Raw genomic sequence first — 27,167 nt, forward strand, 5'->3', positions numbered from 1 at the left:
GGGGGCACAGAGACGGGACCTGGAATGTAAAGGTGATAAAGAGCATCAGTGCACATGTGTATATGCCTGAGAGACTTTACTGTGAGAAATGGCTGGTATTAGCTGCCCCTCCTTGAAGTATCTACAGCAGATGTATGGCAGATGCATTCACTCAGCCCCCTGGAAAATAAAAGCACATGAAGAACGTCAATACTCTGAAACATTTGGGAGCAATAAAGTTTTAACTGCCTCATTTCTTTAGAGGAAATAGCAGAAAGAAATATCAGAAAGCGACAGATTTGACAGATTAGGTGTGAATGACATTAATGCGGATGAATCACGAGTGTACCTGTTGATCTGCTGATCACACACGTCCTCTTGCACTCCTCCTCCGTGTCGAAGCGGTTCTTGTTACCGTTGCAGCCTCCGTACCAGAACTGGGCGCAGGCGTTGGCCTGCTTGTCGTAGTACCAGCGGATGCTGTAGTCCCGACACGAGCCCTGGTCCAGAACCAAGCTGCAGCGAGGGTCCAGAGGTACGGTCTCTGCAGGAAAAGATGGCACATGATGGAAAAAATAAGGTCGCCATCTTCGCTATCTTTCTCCCTTTGATGACCCGGCCCCCTAATCCCACCTCAAAGTCATCTGCTCTGTTCTGAGGCAACATCTGGTTCTTCACAGGAAGTAGCAGATTCTATAAAATCATCCACACTGCATCAAAAATAATTGCTGTCCCTGTTCCTCACCTGCACGACCTCATTACTGAGCCTGCCAATCACAAAGCACTTAACATAACCCCAGAGCCAGACTGTCACTGTTCCACCCTCCTCAACTGGAGTCAGTGCAGATACAGCGACTGGTTTTCTACAGAGGCCATGTTCAAATAAGCTTCTTTGTTCCTTAAAAACTTTATTATGATTGGAAATGATTAATTTAAAAAGAAAAGAAAGTATTTTGTCAGCGATCAGCTGTCTAGCTAACTGCCCTGACGCAAGCTAGCTAACATTGGCAACATTAACGTTTGCTTTTGTTAGCAACATTAACTAGTGTTAGCAGCATTAACCTTTGCTAGTGATAGCAACGTTAATTTAACTAGGGTTAGCAACATTAACGTTAGCAAGTGTTGGCAACATTAACCTTTGCTGGTGTTAGCAACGTCAAGTTAAGCTAGCTAGGGTTAGACTCAACAGCTGGTTCACACAAATGAAACCGCAGCTGAGCTACTGACAGAACAACTGTATGGAAAATTAATCTTAATTGTGCATAAATATAATTAAAAGGTGCAATATGTAAGAATTAGCCACCTGTCGAATGCATTCTCAATACAAACAGGGGGCAGCGTATCCCTAGAGTAACCGCTAACTGCTGCTAACTGTAGCTGCTGTCTGTGAGTTAGCTCAATTAGCCATGCAGGTAGCTAGCGTTAGCTGGGAAAGTGTTGGTGTTTACTCCGCTAGCACAGGAGCTTTGGACCGAGGCTAGCTGGTTGGCGTGCTAACTTAAGCAGATATCTCTGCAATACAAAACAGACGTCATGTCTGCGCTGTAATTTCTTCACATTCTGTTAATAATAGTTTTTTAATGTTACAACTACGATTCTAACATATTACAACTTGATGATTCAACTCTATAAATCAAGCTTCCTTTGAAAATAGCCACAACAGTTCATTCTCACAACTTTGTGGACGCCCTCATAAACACTATAATAAAACACAAACACAGATACTTTATTTTAATGGAACCTGGAGGTGTGATTCATCTCATTTCTGTAGCCTGAGGAGCGTCTGTGTCATTTACAGGAAACGACTTCACTTGTTGTTCATTTTCTCTTGTTGATAGTGTTCCTCTGTAATTACTATCACTGCGTGTGTTGTGGATGACTGCACTGTTTTGTGAATGGAGATACGGCGGCGTCTTGTCCCTGCATGCAGCGGCTATTAAACATAATTGAGAACAAAACTCGAATATTAAAAGTCTAAGAGCAGACTAGACTGTGTGTACCTTTGGGAAGAGTTGGCCTTGGTGCAGGCACGTGCTGTACAGATACACCTGAGGTTGATATGGTTACATTTGTAGAAGACGATGATGATGAAGACGAGGAGGAGCCCTCTCTGGATGGAGGGACAGGTTTGACGTCTGAGGTGTGGCGGGTAAACGTGTCCCCGCGCTCGTTCGACCAGCTTGTTGAGTCAGTGATCACCTGATGTCCTCCTCCTCCCTGATGGGGACAAAACCAGCCAATCACATTAAACACTTTTAACATTATTATCCTGTGTGTGAATTTGCACTTGTATGGTCCATACATGTGCTGTGCTGGATCCCTTGCTGCCATGCAGGGTGGTCTCTACCCGGCCTCCACCGCCGTGGGTGCTGCCGTCAGTGTTGGTGCCGGCCTCTTTCACAGTCACAGGACGGTACCCATAGCCACCGGTGGCATAGTTCCCATTGTTGCCATTCCTGTGGCCGTTGTTGCCGTTGTTTCCATAGCCGTTGTAGCCGTTTGTCACTCTGTTGTATATCAGGGCTCCGTTCTCGTCCTCACAGAACTGGCTGACCAACTTGGACTCCAGAGCTGCGACAGAAAGACACAGAGAGGAGAAGTCAGAGCCAGGGAGACGGGATGTGTCGTCCGAACACTCATTGTGCGTGTTTAGCCATGCTAGCTTTAGGGATGGCAGCCGGTCCACCATTTTCTTCTGGACTGAAGTATCTGAACAACTACTGGCTGGGTGGGCCGTGAAATGTTGTGCAGACACTCAACCTGAGATCAATAGTAATAAATTGAAAAATAAATTGTGCAGCACCAAAACACGACCAAACTTAAGTGTCTCTAACCTGGCAGAGTGTTGAAGTCGTCGATGAGGAACATGTGCTCAGAGTCCGGGTCAGAGGCGATCAGATTCAGCTCCCTCATGAACTCGGCCTGCGTCGGGTCGGACGTGTTGACGATCCCCAGAGCGAACATCTCGATATTGGCAGCATGTGCTTCTCGTACGGCTATATCCAGCTTCACCGGCTCTCTCTTGTCCGTCTGTCCGTCGGTGATCACGATGGCCACCTTGCTGACTCCCAGGCGGGAGCTGTAGAAGGCCTCCTGCGTGGCTTTACGGATGGCCGTGCCTGTGTAGGTGCCCTCCCCCATGTACGGGATGTTCCTGATGGCCTGCTTGATGTCCTGTTTGGTGACGTAGCGGGCCAGGTTGAACACCAGCTTCACCTCCAGGCTGTACAGCACCAGGCCGATCCTGGTGGCGTTGCGGCCCACCGTGACTCGGTCCACCAGAGCGTTCACAAAGTCCTTGATGATCTCAAAGTTCTCGGGGCCCACGCTCTCCGAGCTGTCAATGACAAACACCAGCTCCATCGGCCTCTCCTTACACTTGATCCCACATCCTGGAATCACATCGCATCAATGTATGAGATCATGGCTGAAATGTCAGTTTGATGAGTATCACTCTGTGGAAGCCGAGCTAATGATTCACAGATAAGACGAGACTCAGGAACTCAATCTTCTCTTATAACATCGAGTCAATACTGAGAAGTGGAATGAATATTGCAAAGATCACAAGATACTTTACCGCAGATCTCTTTGATCATTCGGATGATGTCCTCTCTCTGAAATAAATACAGCGACAGAGGGTGAGCGTTCAAATAACCATGAGCAGAAACTCAGTGCTGGAACAAGATCAGATCATTTAGCGTAGAAGAAGCAGTGAAAAATGTCAACTGGATGGATGATTGAAGGAGAACTCCTCAATCGCCGCTCCTTAAACGCCTCGTCAGTAGTCCTGCCTTTAATTCTGTGACTTTATGACATCACACTACGTCACCATGTCACACATTTGCATAATTTATGCCTGGCAGCTAGTTTGGCACGTGAGAATTGATTTAGCACAGCTGCTCTGTTGTTGTTAGCGGTGCTGGCTCAGGCGTGTGTGAGCTGACCAATCAGAGCGGACTGGATGTTTGGGTATTTTTCCCCTGAGGTTTACTGGAGTAGAAGTATAAAGCCGCCCAAAGAGTACTTGAATATAACGTATATGGAAAAGAGAGAAGACTCACAGTGAGGCCTGCTTCTCCTTTAACACCAGGTCGCCCCTAAGATATGAACACACACACACACACACACACACACACAAAAAATAAAATGTTAAATTATTCTGATTATGCTGCTTTTCTACACAATTTAAAGTCCATTACCTGACAAATATCTGCTGACTTAGTGCCAAGAAAGGTTCAAACCCTGTTTCATGTTGTCACAAATCAGCACACGATAAATGGACATTCAGATAAAAGCATCATTAGCGTCACTCACCGGTGTCCCAGCGTTTCCAGGGTCTCCCAGATCTCCTTTGATTCCCTTCAGCCCTCTCTCCCCCGACGATCCACGGTCACCCTGTCACACATAGTGTGGAACAACATCAGTGATGAGAACGCAATACGTACTCACACACGTCCAAAAGTCCCCGACAAACTCACCTTCGCTCCGGGAAAGCCTTCCCCAGGTATCCCCCTCGGCCCGGTCACACCCTGGGGCCCCTGTTCACCCTGAATGAAACACATTAATAAACTATTTAGCATGTTAAAGACCTCTGAGACAGAGTTTACAGATACATGAAGGACAATAAATCACAGCCTACCTTTGGTCCTTGAACTCCTACTCCTGGAGGCCCTGTTGGACCTGAAGGGCCAGGCCGCCCTGTGTTCCCCTGCAGGACAGAGGACACAGAACAGTAAGAACATACATTTGTATATTTGTCAACTCACTGGATCTTAAGAATCCATTTGGATGTAGGATCATATTTTAGGGCAGACAGGACTAAAAATGCTCCAGACTTCAACCATTAGGTAGAAACTAAACCTTGAAGTCATGATCCACGCTACATATCAGGGGTTTAATGACAACCTCCGTGTCGCTCATGTATAAGGGATGAAATCTGCCAACATTATCTGCTTCCTTGAGACGTCAATTAAATCTCGCCGACTGCTGCATGACAGCGACGGCGCTCGGCCGGTGGAAACGCTGATCTGGAGCCTGCGGGGAATTTGGATGTGATATCTGAGGACATGTGGGTGCTGGGTGTTGCTTCGGCTAGGCCTGTTAGGCCAAGTGCTTCTCATCAGACACATATGTCTGCGGAGATTCACACTCTGCACCGATGTGTCAGAGCGCTGTGGGGGGAATCATGATAAATACCCCGAACAAATGAACTGGCAGCCTTTGGATATACGACCCACAAGATGAAGCACTCTTTTTTTTTTTTGTCAATCTGACTACACTGAAGACTCAATCACCACCATCTGGTTGTACGTCAAATAAAATTACACAAGGACTTCCTGCATAAGTAAACACATTGCAGTGTTGTCCTTGATGTGTGTTTGCAGAAACAGACCAGAGTTAGAAGTCATTTGAGTCTGAAGCCATGTGAAATCTGAAAAAAGGTGAAAGTTAGGAAGTACCAGGGGTCCTTGGAGGCCTTCGCCCGGAGGTCCTGGTAATCCAGGCAGCCCTCGGAAACCAATATCCCCCTGCAAAACACCAGGAAGATACATGAACGCTTACAACACAGCAATTTTACAATCCATCAAATAAATGAAGGAAAAAGCTTGTTTCCTGTAATTAGTTTCCTCAAACAAACGAGCACTGGGGAGATACTTTCACTTATCTACAATGCAGAATCAAACGTGGCTCTGAAATTGATTTTACAGTATCTGACGATTGCTTTGGCTTTTTCATAACAGCGCATAATGTTCGGCTTCTGGCCTCGTAACACACACAAGGAAACCGTCTGTATCATACTGCTGTAACGTGTCGCCTGACAAAGTGGTGTTACGAGACATGATGGCCGAGGCTAGCTGGTTAGCATGCTAACTTCGGTAGATATCTCTGCAACACGATGCACAGACGTCTTGGAAACAATGTCTAAACTCTCATTACTTCACATTTTTGTCAACATCAACAGATCCAAGGTCTCACCTTTGGTCCAGGGATGCCCAATCCCTCAAGGCCAGGTTCTCCTGGAAGTCCAGGCAGACCAGGCGGGCCCTAAACACCACAGGACATGAAGGAAGAATTACACTCTTAGAGAGGGTAAAATTATTAAAGTAATAGTTAAACATTTATCTGGAAAACTTAAAAAGATTTTATTTTTGTTAATTGGTGAGCTTTTAGATGGCATGTCCAGTCTTTGTGCTAAGCTAAGCTAGCCATCTGCTGACTGTATATTCATATTTAGCACACAGACATGATCTTGTCATCCAACTCTCACCAAAAAAGCCCCTCCCTAGCTAAATGTGATTTCTTTCGTCCGTGTTTATCCCTGATTCCCTCCACTGTCTCTCCCTTGCTATGGTCTTTATTAAAAAAAAACCATATATAAAGGGTCAACTACTGTAACTTTTGGTAATAAATGTCTCATTGATGGATGTATGGCTGGACCTGACGGGTAGAACACAGAAGACGAAAGACAGATGACTGTATGTGACGTGTAGACGGACGTATGAAGCCACAGATTTACGAGCGGACAGGTGTTTCAATCAGTTCCTCACCGTGGGGCCGGGATAGCCGTCTCCTTTGGGACCGAATGGACCTGCGGGGCCTGAATCTCCGCGGTCACCCTACAACCGACAAATAGGCACAAGTCAGTAATTCATTCATGCAAAAGGATACAACGTGATTTACAGAGGGGGACGTTCAAAGGAGGCTGGAGAGGAATGTGGATGTAAATGGACACATGTGCTCTGCATGCTTCTGTATTGCAAGTATTGCGCAATACATTAAGTCAGGGGAAGAGTCGACTATAAAAACATGCTGCTGTTGCATTTTATAAACTGGGGTTTTGGAGCCGGAACAGCACGACAGGATGTATGCGGATTTGTTGCTGGATGCTGGGAAATAATCTGCGTCTCGTTATAGTCATTAGACGTTCAGCTGTGACAACATGTCAAAAAACAGACTTCAAGTGTGTGTTGGCGGGCAGACGCCACTAGATCCTACTCACTGGACCTTTAAATACAATATTGTTTCTGAGAATGGAGGTTCATACTGTTACCTTTGGACCAGGAAGTCCGTAGCCAGTCTCCCCGATCGGACCAGGAGGACCACTTGGGCCGATATCACCCTAGAACACATGAACATACATGTTCATACATTACCTCTGACAAACTGTTACAGACCTGGGATTTGTATTTACGACAGTGGTGTTGCACTCAGGAACTGCAGGGGGCGCTAGATCGCACAAAATGTTAATTTCTACATAATGTTGCTTTAAATTCACTGTGTATCAAGTGGAAACATTTTTAACAGCATTATAACAATCAAAACAGGAAACAGTTGTCTAACGTTACTACAGTAGTGGTACGGAGGAGTTACCTTGGGCCCTGCGACGAATCGGCCTGGTGGACCAGGCAGACCCAGCCTGCCTTGTGACCCTGGTTCTCCCTGATGAAGATAAATACAAGAAATTATCTTTCTAAACTTCTTCGCCATGGACAGGGTCTCATGGTTTAATCGCTCCTCACCTTTGGTCCTGACGGTCCAGCAATACCAGGTGGACCAGTCAAGCCCCTGATTCCTCTTTGGCCTTGGTCACCCTGAAAGATCACATTAGGAATACAGTTATTAATCTGATAGTTGTGACTCCACATATTATATAAAGGTCAGCACTTGCTAAAGTTTAGCAGGACATGCAACCTTACCTTTTCACCCTGGGTGCCAATTCCAGCTGCCCCCTCCAGCCCCCTGAGACCTACAGCTCCTGGCTCACCCTGAAGAAGACACAGTTTATGTATTTATCGTCTTGATATCGGAGCAGACAGACACTTGTAGATACAGGAGGTGGTCAGTAAAGCTACCTTCTGCCCAGGGGCTCCGTCCTCCCCTGGCAGGCCCGGTAAACCGGACATTCCTGTTGATCCTGGCTCACCCTGATGACACATATATGGATCTGTGTAAGTTTACGGATTATAAAATGTAAGCAAAAATATATTTGGTTGACTCACCTTAGCTCCAGTGTCTCCAGCCCCTCTTTCTCCTGGGGCGCCAACTTCGCCCGGCAAACCTTGATCCCCCTGTGAAACAACATGACAACATCGTCTTTAGTTTAGCAACTTGTTCTCATTCTTATCATACTCTGCAGGGGTGTAGCATTGCTTTCTGAGATCCAGACACAATGTTCACATGGGTCTTGATGGTGTTGGCTTAATATTCAAACTTAACAGCACTGAGCGTGTATGTACCAACCTTAGATCCAGGCAGGCCCTCTCCTGGGGGCCCCCTGCTCCCTGTTGGCCCCCTTGGTCCTTCCACGCCCTGCAAGGATCAACAGATGCAGTCACAAAAACAGAAGCCGTCTATTTAAAATTAAAGGTGCAATATGTACGAATTTTAGTTGAAAATATAGAAGTTATGACATCTATGCATTGTGTTGCAAAAATATATACTGAAGTTAGCATGCTAACCAGCTAGCCCCAACCCAACCTGGTCTAAAGCTTCTGTGCTAGTGGTGTAAACACCCACACTCGCCCTGGTTCTCCCAGTCCAGACTGCTAGCTCCACAGCTAACTGAGCTAACTAGCTAACAGCAGCTACAGTAAGCAACAGTTAGCGATATGCTGCCTCCTATTTGTTTTGAATTCAACAGGTCATCAGTTCTTATTAAAAATTGGATAGCTAAGGGACAGCACCAGAGATATAATCTTTCTTCAAAAACAGGTGCCTACATTACCCACAATGCTCAACTGTGGACAGTTTGGCCACTTATTTTGGGTTATGTTATGCTAGTAGGGGTTAATGTAGGCTGGAGTTATTAGCCTCTAGCAGAGATGAGGAGCGGGCAGCAGAGATCCAAACCTCCAGATCTTTTATTATGTCAAACCTGTAGCCTTTGGCACTAACTGACTGCAGCGACATCACTTGAGGCAATATATCAGACTTCACAGAGCTCAGCATCATAGCCGATCTGTTCTACTTGTTGCATCAGCGAGGTGAAATGTAATCAGAATTCAGAGTTTCGCTTCTGCACGCCACCTTGTGCTTTGAACAAAATCAGCTGTGAATCTGCAGCGTGAGAGGCACACACACCTGTTTCCCTCTCCTCCACACGTCGCTGAGCACTGAGCAGTGGAAAGCAGTATTTTGACAGTAATTAACTTGTGTTTTGATATCAGGGAAGTGATCTTTGGCTCAGCTGTCAGCAGGAAACAGTTTCCTCTGAGCCTCCAGCTGCTGTTCCAAAACACGAACCGTTATGCAACTTCTGCATCATGTCGGTTTAATTATGACGGACAATCAGTCGGACTGGACTCATCGAGGGGCTACATCAACTGAATTTATACCTTCATACCTTTACTTCTATGATAAGGTTAAGAAATATGGTACTCAAGCCCCCCCACAGCTGGTGCCTCTACCCAGTTCATCCATTCAATAGCAGCATTTATCTATTAGCAGCACTTTGACAAGACAAAGTTTTGGAGAAATTAGTATTTTGACCTGATGATGGCGTCAGATGTGCAGTTATTTTAAAGAACAGCATGCAACACTGTAATTCAATGGCAGTTTTAAACAGTGGGAGTCATTTTCAACTTGCCTTCTCGCCCTGTATACCCGCTCCTACGGGGCCGAGCGGCCCTGGAAAACCTGGAGGGCCAAAATCCCCCTACAGGTACAGATAAGAATGGAGGTTAATGATGACAACAGTATGCAAATGTTGATAATACGACAGTGGATTTCTTGATTTATTGCATGTGGAAAGCACCCAACTGTTGAGGAGTCTTTGCCAAGATCCTGTGCATTTCTATGTGGCTCAGTCATAAATACCGGTGGTTATATTGCAGGGGTACACTGCAGTAAAATCTTTATGTACATATGACTTGATAACATTTGCTTTTATTTTTTATTTTATTATCTTTTGCATGCAACATTATCGTCATAAACGTGTGATGTGAATGCACAGAAAAAGCCTGCAGGCGCTGATTTGTCATTACTAAACGAAAACATTACAATTATCTGTGATGAACTTCACCACGAGGCAACGGTAAAGCTGTCAGCACTCTCTGCAGCAGGAACTCCCATGATAAAACCTTTATGCTTTTGAACAGCCGTGTTTTCTGGGTGAGACATTCGTTCCTAGATGTAAACGTCAAATTTCTAGCGACATAAGATGAATTATGCAACTTTAAAAACACATTTTAAATCAACTCCGAGCCTCCTAGTCATGTCCTATCAACGTCTGTGAGCTATGAGATTGCCAGATGGCTGCGAAAATGTGCAAACACATCCTGAAAGGTTGAGAGAATACCTTTATGTAATTGTATGACTGTGCCGGTGCAGAGCGAGCTTTTTCCCACATTCATCAGCCCAAAACTGTGAAGCTGCACTCCTCCTACACCATCCAGGCTTTAACCTTGATTCATCACCTGCAGACTGCGACCTCCCTATATAACACCACGCTGAATGCATTCAGCGGTCGCTCTGCCAACTCTTGGCCTTCTTAGCAACGGGACTCGGGCTTTATCTGCGCGCCTGTGTGAAGGCATTTCAGCCGGGCGTCTTATTTACAACCTCTGTGCTCTCTAACTTTTACCTTGTCTCCTTTGATTCCAGCGCCCGGCTGTCCTCTGGGCCCCCGCGGCCCCTCCAAACCTCGCTCGCCCTGCAAGGACAGACAGAGAAGTTAGTGCATCTTTTGCTTCTTGAAACACAAGTTGCTATACATGAAAACAATGACAAAGTAAGAACATATGTAGGATAATGTAGAGAGAGAGATTCTTTCACACAGACTTTCTCACATAATCTGATACCCACATGAATCACACGGTACAAATTGCTTCACGACAGACTATTGAAGTCAAATGTGGGATTTCTCACTGAGGTTTGGCCAAAAACATTCCTGTTTATGTTGATGTCTTCATGTGAAGCCCGTGCTGAAGCTGACGGACAGCTCTGTTTACAGACAGTCGCCAGACGGAGACGTTTTTACTGTCGGATGGTTTTGGCACCGAGTCAGTTGTTTTCTGCACATTGTTACCACAGAAACCAACACAGTGCCCCATCAAAGTCACTGTAAGTTTCACATCTGACTGTAAAGACCCCGCCGCCCCTTAAAATGTTTTTTTTCCTGCTGGTTGTTTGACATTTACAGCGTAAACTGGTGTAAAGTATCCAAAGAATGTGTAATTAGAGGGCTGCTTGAAGCGTCTCTGCAGCTCCCAGAAATATGAATCTATGTGGGTGACTTGTGACATCATTAATGACGCAGGGCGGTCCAGTATGTCTGCTTCATATATCCAGACACATGCTAATTGTTTAACAGCTATGTGGAAATGTAAGACCTCCATAGTATTTAATAGAAACAAGGTGAAGAGCCTAAAGCCAAGCTAAGTCAGCTAGATGCTAATTGCAGCTTGCTAACGTGATCGCAAATGTGCTGACGTTCACCAGATATGATGTTCATCATGTTCAATGTGCTGCACGAACATGATAAAGAGCATTTTCACTGAGGTTGCTCATGTTTTTTGGTAAACTGATGAAATCTGTTTGCAGCTAATGAATGTTAATGCGAGCGTCGTTAACTACAGTGAAAGTTAACGACGCTTCTGCGCCGTTTTATGGAACCTGGCTTTAAATAGAAGAGCGTAATGTTGTGTTAATTAAAGCACAGATGCTCGGGTTTATTGCATTTCGTTAAAAATCCTATTGTGGGCGATACTGTAAGGCCCGAGGAAGTCCCAAGGCATTATGGGATTGCCTGCGTGCAGTTAATAATCAAGCAAGTGTTTTCAATGATCACAGAAGACATTCAGTGATGGATGAACCCAAGACCGGTCCACGTAGTTCATTTTTAATCTGTGTGAACTTGCACAACACTGACCATGTTCATCTCAGTTGTGCATGTTAGCATGTTAGCATGTGCTCAACATAACACAACACAAAGTGCAGCTGTGGCTGATGGGAATGTCGATGGTTTTGCATGTATTCGGTCATAAACTGAAGCACTAGGTGAAATGAAATGTTGACCTGATGATGGCACTTAAGGAAAAGGGATCGCCCGAGTTAGAACAAGTTATTCTGGGCCAATCCAAAGTTCATGGCAATCCATCGCCGTCATTTAAAATCACATATGTGAACCTCACGGTGGTGCTAGAGGAGCAGTCAGAGGATCGCAGACGTCACGAGGATGAACAACATTATTTCTATGAATTGTGAAGTTGTAGCACTTCTTGTCAGGTTAACAGCTGACACTGTTACAATGAGCTCAGCTTACTGTTCCAGATAGCACAATGTTTCTCTGCCTGTTGAGGTGATGGGGCTGTTTTCCAGCTAGTTCAGTAAAAAGTTTTATAAGGCAGTCGCAGCACGCTTCCAAAAACTAGATTCAGATTGTGAAATGCATGTGGTGAGACAGAGCTCGGCTTCTAGCGACAGTGTGTTTTACTTCAGAAGTTACGCTGCCTCAGTGTGGTTTGCACTGTGTCAGCTGCTCATTGTGTATAACTGGACCAGTAGTGTCGGTGGGTAGGCCCCCAAAGCCTGAAGCACCTCAGAGAAACAGTAGGTGTGCTTTTAAAGCGTCTCAGACTTATTGGACACGCTGGACAAAAATATGATCCAAAGCAGAGTGTGTTACTTATCTAGAAAAATGTGTCTGGAGAGAATCTATCAGTGTTCAAAAACAGGAAAAGGCAGGACTGGAAATGCAGTGAGGGATTAGAGCGGTAATCTGAGTTGACAGTAAGTACAATGAAGAGAGCGCAGCATAAGGTCTGCCTGCGTATGACTCTGCAGAGAGGTCTTATTCCCCTTGAGGACATTTCCCTGTCTTCCAAGGTCATCCAAGGACAACAGAAATACAGTGACAAGACATACGTCGCTGAGCATATGAATGCTGCGTTTGCGCGTCGGCTCTAAAGTGTGTAGATTCATCGACTGACTCCGTGATCTCTCATCTTGGCACACGAGGCGAGGTGCTAATGATGTGGAAAAAAAAGGGTAATATTGCTGCTGAGCTCCTGCGAATCTGGAGCCTGTCGAGGCACGTCATGTGAAGAACGCTGCTTAAGAGCTCGAACGCCATCTGCGAGTCCGCGGTCAAATCTCCTGTCGAGGGAAGAACGAGCACCCCCGAGGCCAATCTGCAACGGTGAGAGATACACCTCCTCCTGGAAACTAGCTGTTGCCATCTCAGATGAAGGTGGAGAAAGTCTGATTTTCACCTGAGCTATGGTTACGGCGCTCCTCTGACGTAAAACCGCCCTTTCGGTTTTACAACGTAGCCGAAAAGGTGATTACATTGTCATTACCTAAAGAAACTCCACTGATTTAATTCCTCCGATCTCAAAAGACTCATGAGGCCTCGCAATTACAATGCCATCGAGTTCATAAGTGCTGATTTGGGGAGCCGAGTGTTCACTTACAGAGCTGCAGGGCAGAGGTTTAAAAATATCTAAGTGTTGAATTAACTCCAGGAGGTAATTGTGCTCAAAAATTCAACTCTGACGGGCGTTTAAAGTATGGAGTGGGGCCAGTTTTACACACCTGGAGGAAGATTACTCGTACATCGTATTAAATCCCAGTATTACATTTTCATTTTAGAAATAGTGATGTCATGAGTGTCCCCACTGTAACATGGATCATTGGGACATTAACCACATTGAAGAAACCAGATGTGATTATGTGAATAATTGTTTCCACATGTCACAAAAGCCCTTGATGTACATTAAAGATGTACATTTCACAAGTAAACATGGACAATTTTGATTAAAACGGGAAAAAAGCCAATCACCTGCTGCTCATAGTGAAAGAAATACAGTATATAAATGAGATCCATGCAGTGTAATACAGCTAAAACTACACTGGTCTTGTAAAATTCATAAAATTCTATGAAATTATTAGAAATTTCGGCTACATTTCCATTGAAAGATAAAGATGAGAGTCTTTTTGCACATGTTTGTACCAACTTTAAAGTCCTTAAGGCCAAGTATTGCCCTTAAATCAAGAGTCCTGGGTCAACATGCACATACATCTATTCACTGAGATCCCCTCACATTCAAACTAAAGGAGATTAATCTGTACATTTTTCCAATCATTTGGATTTTACACATCTTATTTATTCATTTACACACTTCTACATGCCTCTAAACTTAACTGAGTGATATTCTATCGGTGACACACTTTATTTTTTGGGTTTAAATCAAACGTTTTAAGGATATCAGTTATTTGTGATGTTCAATTTGAATGTAAGCTGCTCCTCAGGTCACCAAGAGAAACCAAACTCCCAGAAAATATACAGAAAGTTTCTTTTTAAAAAACAAAAAAGTCACAAAAGAAAGTCGAGTGTGTGCGTGAGTGTATCCACACGTGTGCACATCCTGAGAAGAGACAGATGCAGGACCGACTCATTGTTTCCTCCCTCACTGAGTCACTCACTCTGTCATGTCGTCAGGTGTCCTGGCTATTTTCCTCTATTCACTCCGCATCCTCTGCTCTGCGCCGGCATGTTCTCGTGTCCTCAAAAGGGGACGATCAATGGACGGGATCACACGATGAGGTCATAAGATTCATAACGCACTGCTTTATGTGAATTTCTGGCACTCCTGTGTTGTGTTATCATGTCTTGCAAACGTACACGTTGTCAATTTCCTGTCATTACGTCCTGGAATCTGGAGCCCAGACGGGGGCCTTTAGCGCAGGTCGCTGCGTAGGTGGGTGAATCGAAGATGAATGCATGAAATGAGGTCACGAGGGTTCAAAGCTTTTAACTGGCTTGAGTGCCTGAGCCCCCGAGAGCCTGAGACATAAAAGACACTAACTCACCTTTGGTCCAGGCAGGCCCTCTCCTAATGGTCCTCTCTCTCCTTGGACTCCCTGTGGCCCTTGAGGCCCCTAAGTAAAACAAAATGAGGTAAATGACCACTGAAGGAACATAAAAAATGACCTCTCTATCAATTGACTGCTCTCATAACCGCTCTTAGCACAGTGATTGTTCGATCACAGCTTAGCGACATAAACTCAGAGTCGAGCTTTGGAGTTTCACGGGTCAAATTATGTTTTATTTTGTTAATATCTTCATTTGTCTTCTCTTAAGTATCTCCAAAATTCACACTCATAACAAATAGGGGGGGCAGCATATCACCAGTGTAACCTCTAACTGCCGCTAGCTGTAGCTGCCTTTAGCTAGTTAGCTCAGTTAGCTGTGCAGCTAGTGGTCTGGACTTCAGAGCTTGGAGTGGTATTATGAAAAGGGACCAGGCCTAGCTGGTTAGCATGCTAACTTCATTAGATATCTTTGACAACTCTTATTTCTTCACATTATGTTGATAATTTTTGTTAATTCTGCTAGCGACTTTAGCATTAGCAGGGTTATTGGTCTCCTTTATATACCATAACTAGCTCCAGCTTGCAATACAACAGCAATGCTGCTCCTACAGTATGTCCTCTCCATGGATCACCAACTGGTGAGGATGCTAACTTTTAGCCTGCAGCATTCACTCTCAGTCTTTAGCTATATGATATACCTAGCCATCATGTAATTTCCATTTACCAGGCTGCTCGTTTAAAATGATACGATGGGAAAAATTCAGCTGAAGACAGAGTTTAAAACCAACCAAGTTAGCGCTAATTAGTTAGTTAGCTATCCACTTTAGTGGTAAATCCATGCAATAGTAGAAAACTTGATGGGTTTCTACACTAACATCAAAGCTGGGGCTTGTTTAAGGGTTAATTAATTAATTATTTAATTTGGTGTGTGCTGGTTTCTTACTGGTGGTCCAGCTTCGCCAAGTCCCTGAGGACCAGGAGGTCCTGGTTGCCCCTGGGAACCGAAATGACCCTGTGGGAGTGTGAGAGATTGAGATGAGTGCAGGAACAGGTGGATTATTATGTTCTCATGACTTCATTTTTCCAAAACAATGGGGTGGCAGATTTTACCTTGGGTCCCGGAAGGCCGATTCCTGTTTCCCCTTGGATTCCAGGTGGCCCAGGAAGTCCCCGTTCCCCCTATAAAAAGATAGGCAGGGACAGACGTGTGTGAATACACAGACAGATGCTTTGTTAGGCTGATTCATGGGTGCAAGGCCTCATTTTGACAATGCTGGACCTCAGAATCGCTGTCCAATGTCCAAAATGTCTTCGATTTTGTCCAATCAGCCTTTCCTAGCCCTAATATTTAGCTTTTATTTAAGAAAAAAGGGGTTTAAACATGTACTATTGGGTCCCTTCATTCCTTCAGTCAAGACTTTATTGGTAAAGAATGCAATTATTCACTCAGAGGCTGTAAATCACAGATATGGTGTACAGCAGGAGGGCACACGAAAGGCGTAAAAAGGGCGTGGAAATGTTAGTGGGTGCATACCGGCACTTTTTCTCCCCCTTCCCCTTGCCCTTTCAGGCAAGTTGGGACAATGTTTAAAGCCAGACATTAGTCTGCCATTCAGGTGATATAGGATGACAGCCAGACAATCAACATGAACATTCTTCCAAAATAATTAAGGAGGGCACACTTGGTGGGGAGTGTGGGCTCATGGAGGAATTGGCAGCTATAACTCGGGAGGAGGGGGCTTAAAAAGTAGGAACAGACAAATAAGTTGACAAGGTAATAACAGATGAGGCATTTTTCAGTGGGGGGGTTTAAAATGTTCCAGTGGTGATGGATCATAACTCACAAATAGGCGTTCGAATGTACGGTCAGCCGATCAGTTTGTAGGGCTACTTGACATTTGTGATGTTATTTATGTCCCGCGGTGAATCGATTTAATCAAAACACATTTTAAATGTCATCTTCATGAGGAAAAACTCTCAGGAACACAAAGAACACTTTATTATGTCACATGGTTTCCCCCCCAATTTATATTCTTCCTCACGCATTTCATTTTTCATCTCTGCCACTCGGCAGGTAATAAGGTTGTTCATTGTCTTTGTGCTGATGAATCTGCAGACACCTCTTTCATACGGCTGTGAAAAAGACTAAACTCAAACCAGACTGGAAAAGAGTTAATGCCTCCAACCAAGTAACCCAGTATCCTTTAGATATGCATCTGGTTCTGGATAAGGGGAAAGGCCACTCACTGCCCTCAAATGTAAAGGAACGACCAGTCGAAGTTTGATTTACTGTCTTGGTTTCCTTTTGTAGTCAAACACTTCCCAGATCGAAGACGATTTCAAAAGCATCAAGACTGAGGAATACGTACTTTTTTACCCATTGGACCTTCAGTTCCGACGTCGCCAGGTGGACCATTCACACCCTAAAATTGTGAATAAATGGGTGACAGTTAAATAGCAGTAACTGTAGTTCATCAAGGATCAGACAGTGAACATGACATACTGCACTTGAAGGGAGCAGTGATTGTTATTGCTATTAGCTTAGCGACTGGAGTCTTAAGAGCTTGGAGGTTGATGTAGACTACTTTTTTACATTTTTTTTTTACAGATTAAGTATATATCTGTGTATGTGTGTACTTATTTGTGTTAAAGGTACATTAAAAATGTATCTTGAGTGTACAAGTACATTTTAAATATACTTTAAATTCAGCACAACATGTAAAAGTATACCTGCAATTAGGTTTCTATACCTGAAATATATTATTAATACAATAAAGTATACCGTTTTTTCAGACAAACCGTGTTTAAGTCAGCTATAGCACAGGCAGCTAATGCTAGCTCGTCTGTCTAACCAAGGCCAGGCACACCATTAGCTTAACACAGTATTTTGTCGGGTTATAGCCTAATTTGCATTAGATAAAGCCATTTTCAGGACAGGACCATTGACTGCATGGGAGCTAACATGCTAATGCTAATAGCTTTATATTATGTCAATGGCTACCCAAGACCAGGCTAACAGAGGCTAACTCTGTCTTGCTTGTTAGCATAATTTTATAGTAAGCAACCAAATAGGGTTGTGTTAAAATGAATACAAGGGTTACATCCCCTACAATACAAAAACAATGCTAACGCCTGTATAGCTTACATGTATTGTATGTGTATCTCATGATACTGCTAACTCCCTGCCTCAGTCTTAGCATTATAGCATGTATGTATCCGCCATTAGCGTATTTATGAGTCTTTTACAGGGTGCTTGATTTAAAACAGGTGAGGTTCACAGTAAGAACTAGTTAGCGAGCTAGCAACCTGATAACAAGCCTGCTAGCTCTTTGATTCGTTAGCTGGTAAAACTGACAAATCAAAGAGCCAGTGTTTCAAAACTTGCTATAAATTTCAAGTGATCTTTATCTTTGTAAAATGCATATGTGCCATGCTAATACGGTTAGCTTCACATGTGTAGCAACAATAAAGGGGCTTGGGGGATTAGCGAAGGGTCAACTGGATGTTAAGGTAAAACAAATGGTAGATTTGACCTGAAGTCCACGATTTCCTCTTGGGCCGACGGTACCTTCAGGACCCTAGGAGAGAACAGGAGCTCCATCGTGATCGTAAACAAAACTTCCATCTCAGAGGGGTTGTTAGATATGGAGAATGAACTTCAACCAGTTATTACCATAAAACAAAACTATCTTTTTATGAAGGTCAGTTATGTGTTACTCAGAAAAAAATGGATGTGTGAGTTCTGGCAGGTTTCACTGAAGCAACAAAACTTAAACGCACTCTGTCTCCTTTAACTCCAGGTGTGCCACACTCCCCTCGCTCTCCCTGGAAGAGAATAAAAAGCAGTTTAGTGAAGTCATTTTTCATAATCAAAATTCCATCGCTATGCCATAACAAGTTTGTGCAACATCCAAGGCACAATTATTCTTAGCATAATGGGTTTTAATATCCCGGCCAGGAGCTGGTTTGCAACAACTAATGACACGGGATTTACGTAATTAAATTCCTTCAAAGGAAAAGTAACAGGAGATACTCGCAGACAGGCTTGACATTTAGAAAAGGAGAACAAAATGGCATGATATTTTCAAAGACTTTTTCTGTGTATGCTCTCTGTCAAGGCACTTTATCAGGTCTGGAAAGCATAAATCTCCAGTTTCTCTCACTGTTGCAGATTTTTTCCACAAGCGTGGGAACTTGATACTTTGACAAAACCGTGGGGGCATCTTGTGATTTACACTGTACAATAGAGTCCACGACATACCTTCTCTCCTTTGTATCCCGTTTTGCCCTGTGTGTACAAAACACGCTTGTTAAATCAGGAGGAGACGGGCGACAACCAAAAACAGAACAAAACCTGTCTCGTTTTCTTTCAGAGCAATTATTTATGTGAAAGGTGAAGTAGAAAACTTTGATTTGAGACCCTCAGCTCACCTCGGATCCTTCCCGACCCGGAAGTCCACTCAGCCCACCTTCACCCTAGAAGGAAAGAGGAATTTTAGTTTGACCAGGAAAAGGGAACTGGTTTGTACCAGCAACATCTTGAACTGGTAGTAGTTTTGCATTATGCTACTGAGTATGAGTAAGCGGCACCTTCTGTCCCTTTTGGCCGGGAGTGCCATCATCTCCAGATCGTCCCTTCTTGCCCTGCAGAGAAAGTCATGGAAGCAGCATGAGAAAGATAAACAGAAAAGAAATCAGAAACACTCGGGTGGATGGATATTATAAAGTAAACCATGCCTGACCCTGACTTTGTTTTTGTTACTGAAAATTAGATGATGAGACCAGGATTACTATCACATGTGCGTTAAACATAAGGCTTACGTCTGTCGCCAGTTAGCTTAGCTTAGCACTGTGTTTTTTGACCCTTGTCCTTGGGCCCCCTGTCCTGCATGTTTTTACTGTAGATGCTTCGCTGCTCCGACACACCCGACTCAAATGATGAGCTCGTCATCGAGCTCTGCTGAAGCCTGATAACGACCTGTTCATTTGAATCAGGTGTGTTGGAGCAGGGAAGCATCTAAAACATGCAGGACAGGGGGCCCAAGGACCAGGATGGAAAAACACCGGCTCAGATATAAGACTGGAAGCAGAAGGAAACAGGTTGCTGGGCTCTCGCTAAACAAACAATACAACATATTAATAAGTGAGCCTTTGAGGGGCTAGTAGGTTGATTTAGCTAGACAGAGCAGCGGTACCTGTTTCCCCCTGTTCCCAATCTTTATCCTAAACTAAGCTAATCCTCTCCTGGTTGCAGCTATTCCTTTAAAGGTGCATACAATGCATGGAAGTCCTGATGACTTGTTTTAAGGCATGGTTTCTGAAAACGGGCTGTGTTTCTGCAATATGTCACGTATAAGTAAAAAAAAAAACAGCTAAACTGAGCTAACTGGCTGCTAGCTGCAACATGAGATTGCTATCAGTGTTTTCGTCTAACTCTTGGCAAGAAAGCACATGCATTTTTCCCAAAATGCCAAAGTTTGGCGATGATTCTCCATCTTCCAGGATACTTTAGCTGTAAGTATCAACAGCTGTAAATCATAGTTTACTTTCATGTGATGACGGCATGTAGAACAATCTTCCTCTTGTCGTTGCCCTATATAGCCTCATGGACATGAACATGTTTGAAGTGCATCCTGGATAAAGTCCATTGAGTCTGGGAGCAGATGAGTCAGAGGGGACATGTGTGAGAGGACTCACCCTCAAACAACTGTCTGGCTCTTCTCTCTGAGTTGTGGACTGTGCATGTCCTTATGTCTCAACCATCTCCATGTCTGTACACACTGCTTCCGTCCGTGTGCGCCTGCTGCTCGTGATGTGAAACAGCTTTTGTTCGGAGCATTAGGTTTAAAAGAGCGTAATGACTCTGTTCTCATCCTGTGAAAATACATCAAAGCAAAACCACTACGTCTAATTGTGGCTGACCTTCTCTGTGTAATAAAGAACGTTCACATCCCGACACGGCTCTGGCAGGCGAAGAAAGTCATGCGTGTAACGTCTTATCCGCCGAGCATGTGTCCTCAGACAATCCCAAAATGCTGGGTTCTCTCGACAGACATGATTCTACTGATTTCCCATGTAAATATATGTTTAGGCCTGTTCTCAATAAACTGTAGGAGGAATGTAAGGCATTTGCTTTACTCTCACTGCTGCAGGGAGCTTCGCAAAACCACACGATTTAACCCACCCCTCAAAAACCCTGCAATTATGTAGCCTGTTAGCATCAAGGAGGCCTTTGTCAGCTGTGTTGTCTTGTAGTTCTTCAAAGGGAGACATTTTGGGAGTTACTGTCTTTACGAGACACCAGAAGAAAAAAAATGTGGTTTTCAAAAAGAGAGATTTGATCCTATTGTATGCAGCAGAGGAGGGCCGATAAAGAACCACATGTACATTATTAAATTAATGAAAAAGACAAAGTAGGCTAGGCTAGGCTGTGTAAATCAGTTAACACGTTGTGAAACAACTAAAGAAATAATTCAAACTCAAGTCATTATAATGAAATGTAACGTCATCATTCTTATTTTCATTGTAGAGTTTTAATGGATATCATATTCATTTCATTATAGACATTTGTGTTAACAAAAACGCAATACACAGACACAACAGGCTAACCAAGCTACTTTATTTAGCTTACCTAGGCTGCTATCCTCACCTAGTTATCCTTACATGTGTCAAAATATGTGTTTTTATCGACTGGTGTTGCTAACAATGGCTAACCTGACTATTACGCGGCCATGAATGAATAAATGAAACCCACCATTATTTCGCATAGCAGTGAAAAGATAGTGCTAGCTGTGTTAGCTAGCTCCCGTTGGCCAGAGCGACCAAAATGAAAGACATAACTGTGTCGTTCTCTGATATGAGGAACGTCTTTAGAAGCAAAATGCTGCTAAGCTAATTGCTTAGCTCGCAACAGCACCAAGCTAGTTACCCAGCTAGGTAGTTAGCATGGACAGCCTTGCTACACTTAATGAATAAAAGGAGATTGTTGTTGTTAGTTTCTGTGTCTGTGTACTTTATTTATTTACAGCAGAAGCTATTTGGACCATTCAGAACTACTTTGACATTGTTGCTATAGCTAACTGCTGCTAACTAGCTAAATTTGTTAGCTAGTTAAATATAATTCAATACTATAAAATGTGCAATTATGAAAATAAGAATGATGAATAATTACTTTATAATCATACTTATTTATTAATTTATTCAAGTTTGAACCCTCCAGGACTCCGTAGGTCGATGCTGGACATGCAGATTACTTACAGGAGGGCCGCCGGGTCCCCTCTCACCCTTTTCACACGCACACTGGCTCTGGGCCAGAGGACACTTCAAACACAGGGAGAGAAGAGTTAGACAGGCCATGATGCAGGGACGCAAATCAAGAAATGTCTGGAGACTTACCCCTTCATCTGCCAGCATCGTCTGTGGAGCGAGAAACACAAGAATGTCAAGATGTTGTCACATTTACTCCACATGTATATATTTATACCCCACCAGCAGACATGCACAGAGAGAGATCTAAGAAAATTAAGCTTTCATTCTGGTCTCAACTTTACATTGTGGGATTAGACTGGAGCACCTGCACCTCAAACATCCAATTAAACCTGTTCACCGCTGGCCTGGGTTCAATTTGTCAAATGGCCTTCAACCTCCTCCACCTGATCCTGCGAGCAGACTCACATCCTGCACTTCCTCTTGTAACAGACACTTTATTCCCAAATTTTCACCCCGCGGGTTTCTTTACTCTTCAAAGCTGACCACATTCTCTACACGAGGGGGAACGGTCGAAATTCCACCGAGACTAAACACAAACCACATGCATTGATCAGTAAAATAGCCTCGGTAAGCATGTAGGAGATGTTTCCATCGTAGGGAGGGGTGTCTGTAGACAACACACGGTCTGTTCATAGACGACGAAGCCATGCAGTCCAAATTCTGGGACTAAAGATAAAAGACAGCTTCTCAGCTGAGACAAAGGCACATGCTTATGACATACAGATGCTGCCTGAACAGCGCAATGAGATGAAAGTCTGCTCGTGGACTGGCTGCTGCTGGTAGGCTGTCAGCTCCAATGCTCTTGCGGGGTTTCTATAAAGTTTTACCTTATCATATGTGGATGTGTACCACCTGTGTCAACAGTAAGCCTGAGTTTGAAGCGGTGTTTGACGAGCTGGTTGAATGATGTAGCGTGCATGCACGTTCTTGCTGGGTTCCTGCTCGGTTCCTGCACCCGATTTTCCCACAAATAGTTTTTAATGCGGAGCATATGTTAGAGCCAAGAGCCTGGTTGTGTCTGCTGGATGTTGCTGTGCAGCACATGTTCTAATTATATGAGTGGAAAGTTATCGTCTTTCAGTTTAGGAAGTAAGCCCAATCACTGTGGTCATAGACAATTGGAAATAAAGACAGACTTTGTGTTAGTTAAGTGCCAAAACATGCAAGGTCACAGAAAAATGCATTTTTGAGAATTCGTTTCCCAGTGATGATTTAGGTGATGACAGCAGCCTTGTTGCTATGGCAGCAGGTAGCAGGTGTACAACAGGGATGCAATGAGTCAAGAAATGATGGCAGTGGGACGTATGCAAGACAGCACCGACAGCACCATGGGGAAGTGCTTATTAGATGCATGGGAAGTAAAAGACGCTAACATTTAAGGCTTTCAGCAAAAGTCTATATGCATAATGGATTTTTGAAGCATCCACCTGCCATAAATGACGCTCATCAGGAATCAAACAACCAATTTCAGAAAATGTAAGTTCCAAAGAAATGCAGGAATGTCAGAGCTAACAAAGTTATTATAACAAGTGGCTAAATGAGACTACAGAAAGTAAACGCCATCACACCGCTCACATAGCTTCTGAAGATTATGTTGTTTAATAAAACCTGTAAGTATCATACATTTGTTTGCCACAGAACTTATTTTCTGCAAAAATCCAAAATCCAATGGAAATATCCAATAAGCATACAGGTTGACGCTAACTTCCAGGTTAGCCTACCAAAATATGTCATCCATGCTGCACTCTGTGGGCGTAAAAGTAAAAGCTGTGTAATAATAGCTCAAGTAGAGAAGAGTCATCATCTCAACAAAGAGGCACAGTTGTGTCCTTTATCTAATAAAAGTTTGCTAACGTTAGCCACCTTAGGCTACTGGTTGCACCAAGATTGTCATTTTACCACCAAAAACTGAAAAGCTAAAGCAAATAATATTTTACTCACAATCTCCTTGATGACTTTGTCCACAATGCCTCTATCCTGCAGGTTGTGAAGGTAGCGTGAGGCCGGGGAGCTAGCAATTAGCCGCAGCTGAGCTACATTGGCGGCCTCGTTGGCCTCAGGTGTGATGCCTATGGTGAAGAAGCGGACGCCCTGGTTCTTGGCATCAGCCACAGCTGCAAATATGTCCGGGTTCCTGGGGTGAGAGATGCCATCGAAGAGCAGAACGGCGACCTTGATGCTGCTGGGAGCCGACTCCTCCAGGTAAATTCGGGTGAGGTTGGTGATGGCGTAGGTGGTGTAGGTGCCGTGGCCGATGTACACGATGGGGGCGATCCGGGCCTTGAATTCGTCGGGGCCCCGCCACTGTTTGAAGGTCTGCTCGACGATGACGTGGCTGCTGTACTGAAGGAGGGCAGCGCGGGAGCTGAGTCCCCGGCCGGTCTGCAGACGGAGGCCCTGCAGCCGGTCCATCACATCCGAGGCAAAGCGCTTCTCCTGGGCATGGTTGTCCTTGGCGCTCTCTGAGCTGTCGATTAGGAAGGCCAACTCCAGACTGCAGTCTTCATCAATGAGTGCTGAGAAGGAAGAAGAGTTAGCCAATTATTGACCAAGAATGACAGGAATAGTTTTTGGGAAATACGCTTAGTCACTTTCTTGCTGAGAGTTCGATGAAAACCCTCATATCTGTACGCTACGCAACCATGTCTCACAGAAATTAGGAGGAAACTTAGGAAGGGAATGTCTAATGTCAATTAATTTTATTCAAACAGTAAAAATTTTCACTGCCAACGTATTTCATTCGCTTCTTGCCAAAATGTCCAAGAGGCCAATAAATTAGCACTTCTAGGAAAGTCATCTTTAGGCGACAGGGTTGAAATGTGAAGCTAAGCTCAGCATAAAGACTGGAAACAGTGAGAAACAGCTACACTGGCTTTGTCCCAAAGTAGCAAAGGCCACCTTCTAACAACTCGTAAATTTACACATTATACTGCAGGAAGTTATAAGTTATGACTCTTTCTTTGTCGGGCGCAAACCCTAGTGCTATCTTACTGGAGACTTGTCGTCACCGTGAGGCAACCAGCAGAGACTCGAGGTAGCAAATGGATTAGCAAACCAGATGTACGTAAGATTAGTGAGCCTAAGAGGTGCTGATAAGTGGATTTTGTTACCTTTAGACAGAACCAGGCTAACTATGTCTCACGCACTCTTTATGCTAAGCTAAGATGAGGCGCTGCTAGCTGTAGGGCATTTCCAAATGGAGAAAATAGAGAGAAATCTTGATCGTGGAGCGTCATTGTGATTAAAGGTGCAATACGTAAGAACAGTTTACAGATCAGTTTTGTCATTATGACATCTATGTATTGCGTTGAAACGTTATCCACTTAAATTAGCATGCTAACCAGCTAGCCTTGGCCTGTCCCATTCCAAAGCATTAACATTAACACTTGCTCCGAGCTCCAAGGTGGGACCATTAGCTGCACGGCTAATTGAGCTAACTCACCAACGGCAGCTATGGTTAGCAGTAGTTAGCATTTATTTTGGTGATATGCTGCCCCCTATTTGTTTTGAGGATGAATTTGACCTCCCTTACATATTGCACCTTTAAATAGACTTTAAATATTATTTTCTGTTCACCCACCCATACCAATGACCTGACAAACTATCCAGTATTTTCCCTGTATTTTCTGTTGCCAGGTTGGTTGTCAACACCTCTTTTTGTATCATTTATTACTTTCAATTCCAGCCCAAAATAAAGACCCAACAGATCACAGCCAAATGGATTTCTCTAGATTTATCTTTGAAGCCTTCAGAGGGGGTAAAGGTGATTTATTGACTGTTTGGGTTCTATAGGCTTATGCCTTTTTAAGAAAAGTGTGATAAGTTCATGAACGTGACATATAATTTTGAAGAAGAAATAAAAGTAACTCAACTCTCCGCGCCAACCTTCAGCCATGGAAGGAGGTCACAGATCTAATATAGGCTGAGGATAATTCACATTAATCTTCGCGGAAATATGTCACAGAGAGAATGTGCCTGGGGAAACAGGATTCTGAGCGAATAAAACATTTGGGTAACAGAGCACTGAACGGTCACACGGGAGATGGATGGCTCGGAGAAACCTAAGAGATATGATCAATCCAAGCGGATTGCATCCTCCAGCGATGTCCTTGTTGAGGATCGTGTTCTATTTTTTCACCTGTGGCAGCACCTTTTTTTTTCTGGTGATGTAAAAAATGAAACATGTGCCACCTGCACAAACTCCACACCACTTTTCAAAGTAAGAGCATCAGTGGAACAAACAGCCCCAAGACCAATTCTCAAAAAGGAGATAACTTTAGACTTACAATTGCCATTTTTTGGTATGGTATTGGATGCAAATTGTTTGGCCTTCTTCCTGGGGGTCACCACCACTTCTTCTTCATAGTCTTCTTCATAGTCCTGTGCACAAAGACCGTGAATTCCCCACAGTAGCAGGAGCCAGTGCAGTGAGGGGACCATGACTTCCCTGAGAGATAAAGACAAGACAGAAACGGATAAAAAAAAAAAAGACTCAGACACGTCCTCACATTTTAATATCTTCAACACACTCAGAGAACAAGCTTCAACAAGCATGCATGTGTGAGAGTCAAGCATCAAACATGCATAACTCACAATGTTGCTGACTTAGGTCTCCAATGTGTTCAGCTCTACAAAGCTCTCCTGGCAGTGAAAAGTGCAAAAAGGGAAGAAAGAAAGGAGAAATTCTTCATTCAGAGTCAGTTTGGTTCCATTTCCTGAGCATCAAATTGAGTGTCCTTGTCTGCCGGATCTTAGTTGAGAGTCTGCAGGTCAAGTAGGCACCTTATAGTGACAGCAGCAGCAGCAGCAGCAGCAGCAGTGCGTTGCCAAAAGTTTAGAGTGTATTCTGGCTCTCATGAGACTCAATTCAAGCCATCCTGAGCTCGGAGTAAATGAAGGGAAGTCCAGCCCTTTTTTCAAATTCACTCCCATTTTGGGGAGAGTGTGGGAGGGGTGGCTGGGGAGACAGGGCAATGAGTGCATTTCCCCCCTTTTATTAGATAGAGTGTCATTTTTACTTTGTTAGCCATGCTATTAAAACAGGAACAGAATGGAAAGCCCCTAAAAGAGTAATTGCTATTTGTCCTTTTCACTCCCTTGGAGGT

The 27,167-nt window shown here is 43.9% G+C and overlaps 1 protein-coding gene across 1 annotated transcript; it reads right to left on the reverse strand.

Moving 5' to 3' along the window:
• Positions 1–26,705, reverse strand: LOC140992126 (uncharacterized). Its single transcript, XM_073462392.1, has 36 exons — positions 26,656–26,705; positions 26,349–26,509; positions 24,004–24,578; positions 22,189–22,209; positions 22,051–22,113; positions 19,384–19,437; positions 19,225–19,269; positions 19,055–19,081; positions 18,574–18,618; positions 18,327–18,371; positions 17,163–17,216; positions 15,904–15,972; positions 15,737–15,805; positions 14,791–14,859; positions 10,562–10,630; positions 9,566–9,634; positions 8,221–8,289; positions 7,980–8,048; positions 7,833–7,904; positions 7,677–7,745; positions 7,500–7,571; positions 7,351–7,419; positions 7,031–7,099; positions 6,528–6,596; positions 5,956–6,024; positions 5,439–5,507; positions 4,619–4,687; positions 4,458–4,526; positions 4,294–4,374; positions 4,041–4,076; positions 3,557–3,593; positions 2,814–3,371; positions 2,282–2,550; positions 1,980–2,196; positions 329–523; positions 1–159 (listed from the first exon to the last, which is right to left on the reverse strand). Exons 2-36 carry the CDS (start codon positions 26,500–26,502, stop codon positions 152–154), a joined length of 3,663 nt encoding a protein of 1,220 aa, XP_073318493.1. The 5' UTR covers positions 26,503–26,509; positions 26,656–26,705; the 3' UTR covers positions 1–151.
• Positions 26,706–27,167: the final 462 nt, after the last annotated feature.

This window comes from Pagrus major, chromosome 24 (genome assembly GCF_040436345.1).
Source record: "Pagrus major chromosome 24, Pma_NU_1.0".
Classification (NCBI taxonomy): domain Eukaryota; kingdom Metazoa; phylum Chordata; class Actinopteri; order Spariformes; family Sparidae; genus Pagrus; species Pagrus major.

Coding starts and splice junctions, on each gene's coding strand:
- LOC140992126 (XM_073462392.1), bottom strand. CDS start 26,502: ATGGTCCCCTCACTGCACTGGCTCCTGCTACTGTGGGGAATTCACGGT. Junction 10,631..14,790: donor AGGGCCTGCCTGGACCAAAG/GTGAGTTAGTGT, acceptor CTGTCCTTGCAG/GGCGAGCGAGGTTTGGAGGG. Junction 7,572..7,676: donor TTGGCACCCAGGGTGAAAAG/GTAAGGTTGCAT, acceptor GTGATCTTTCAG/GGTGACCAAGGCCAAAGAGG.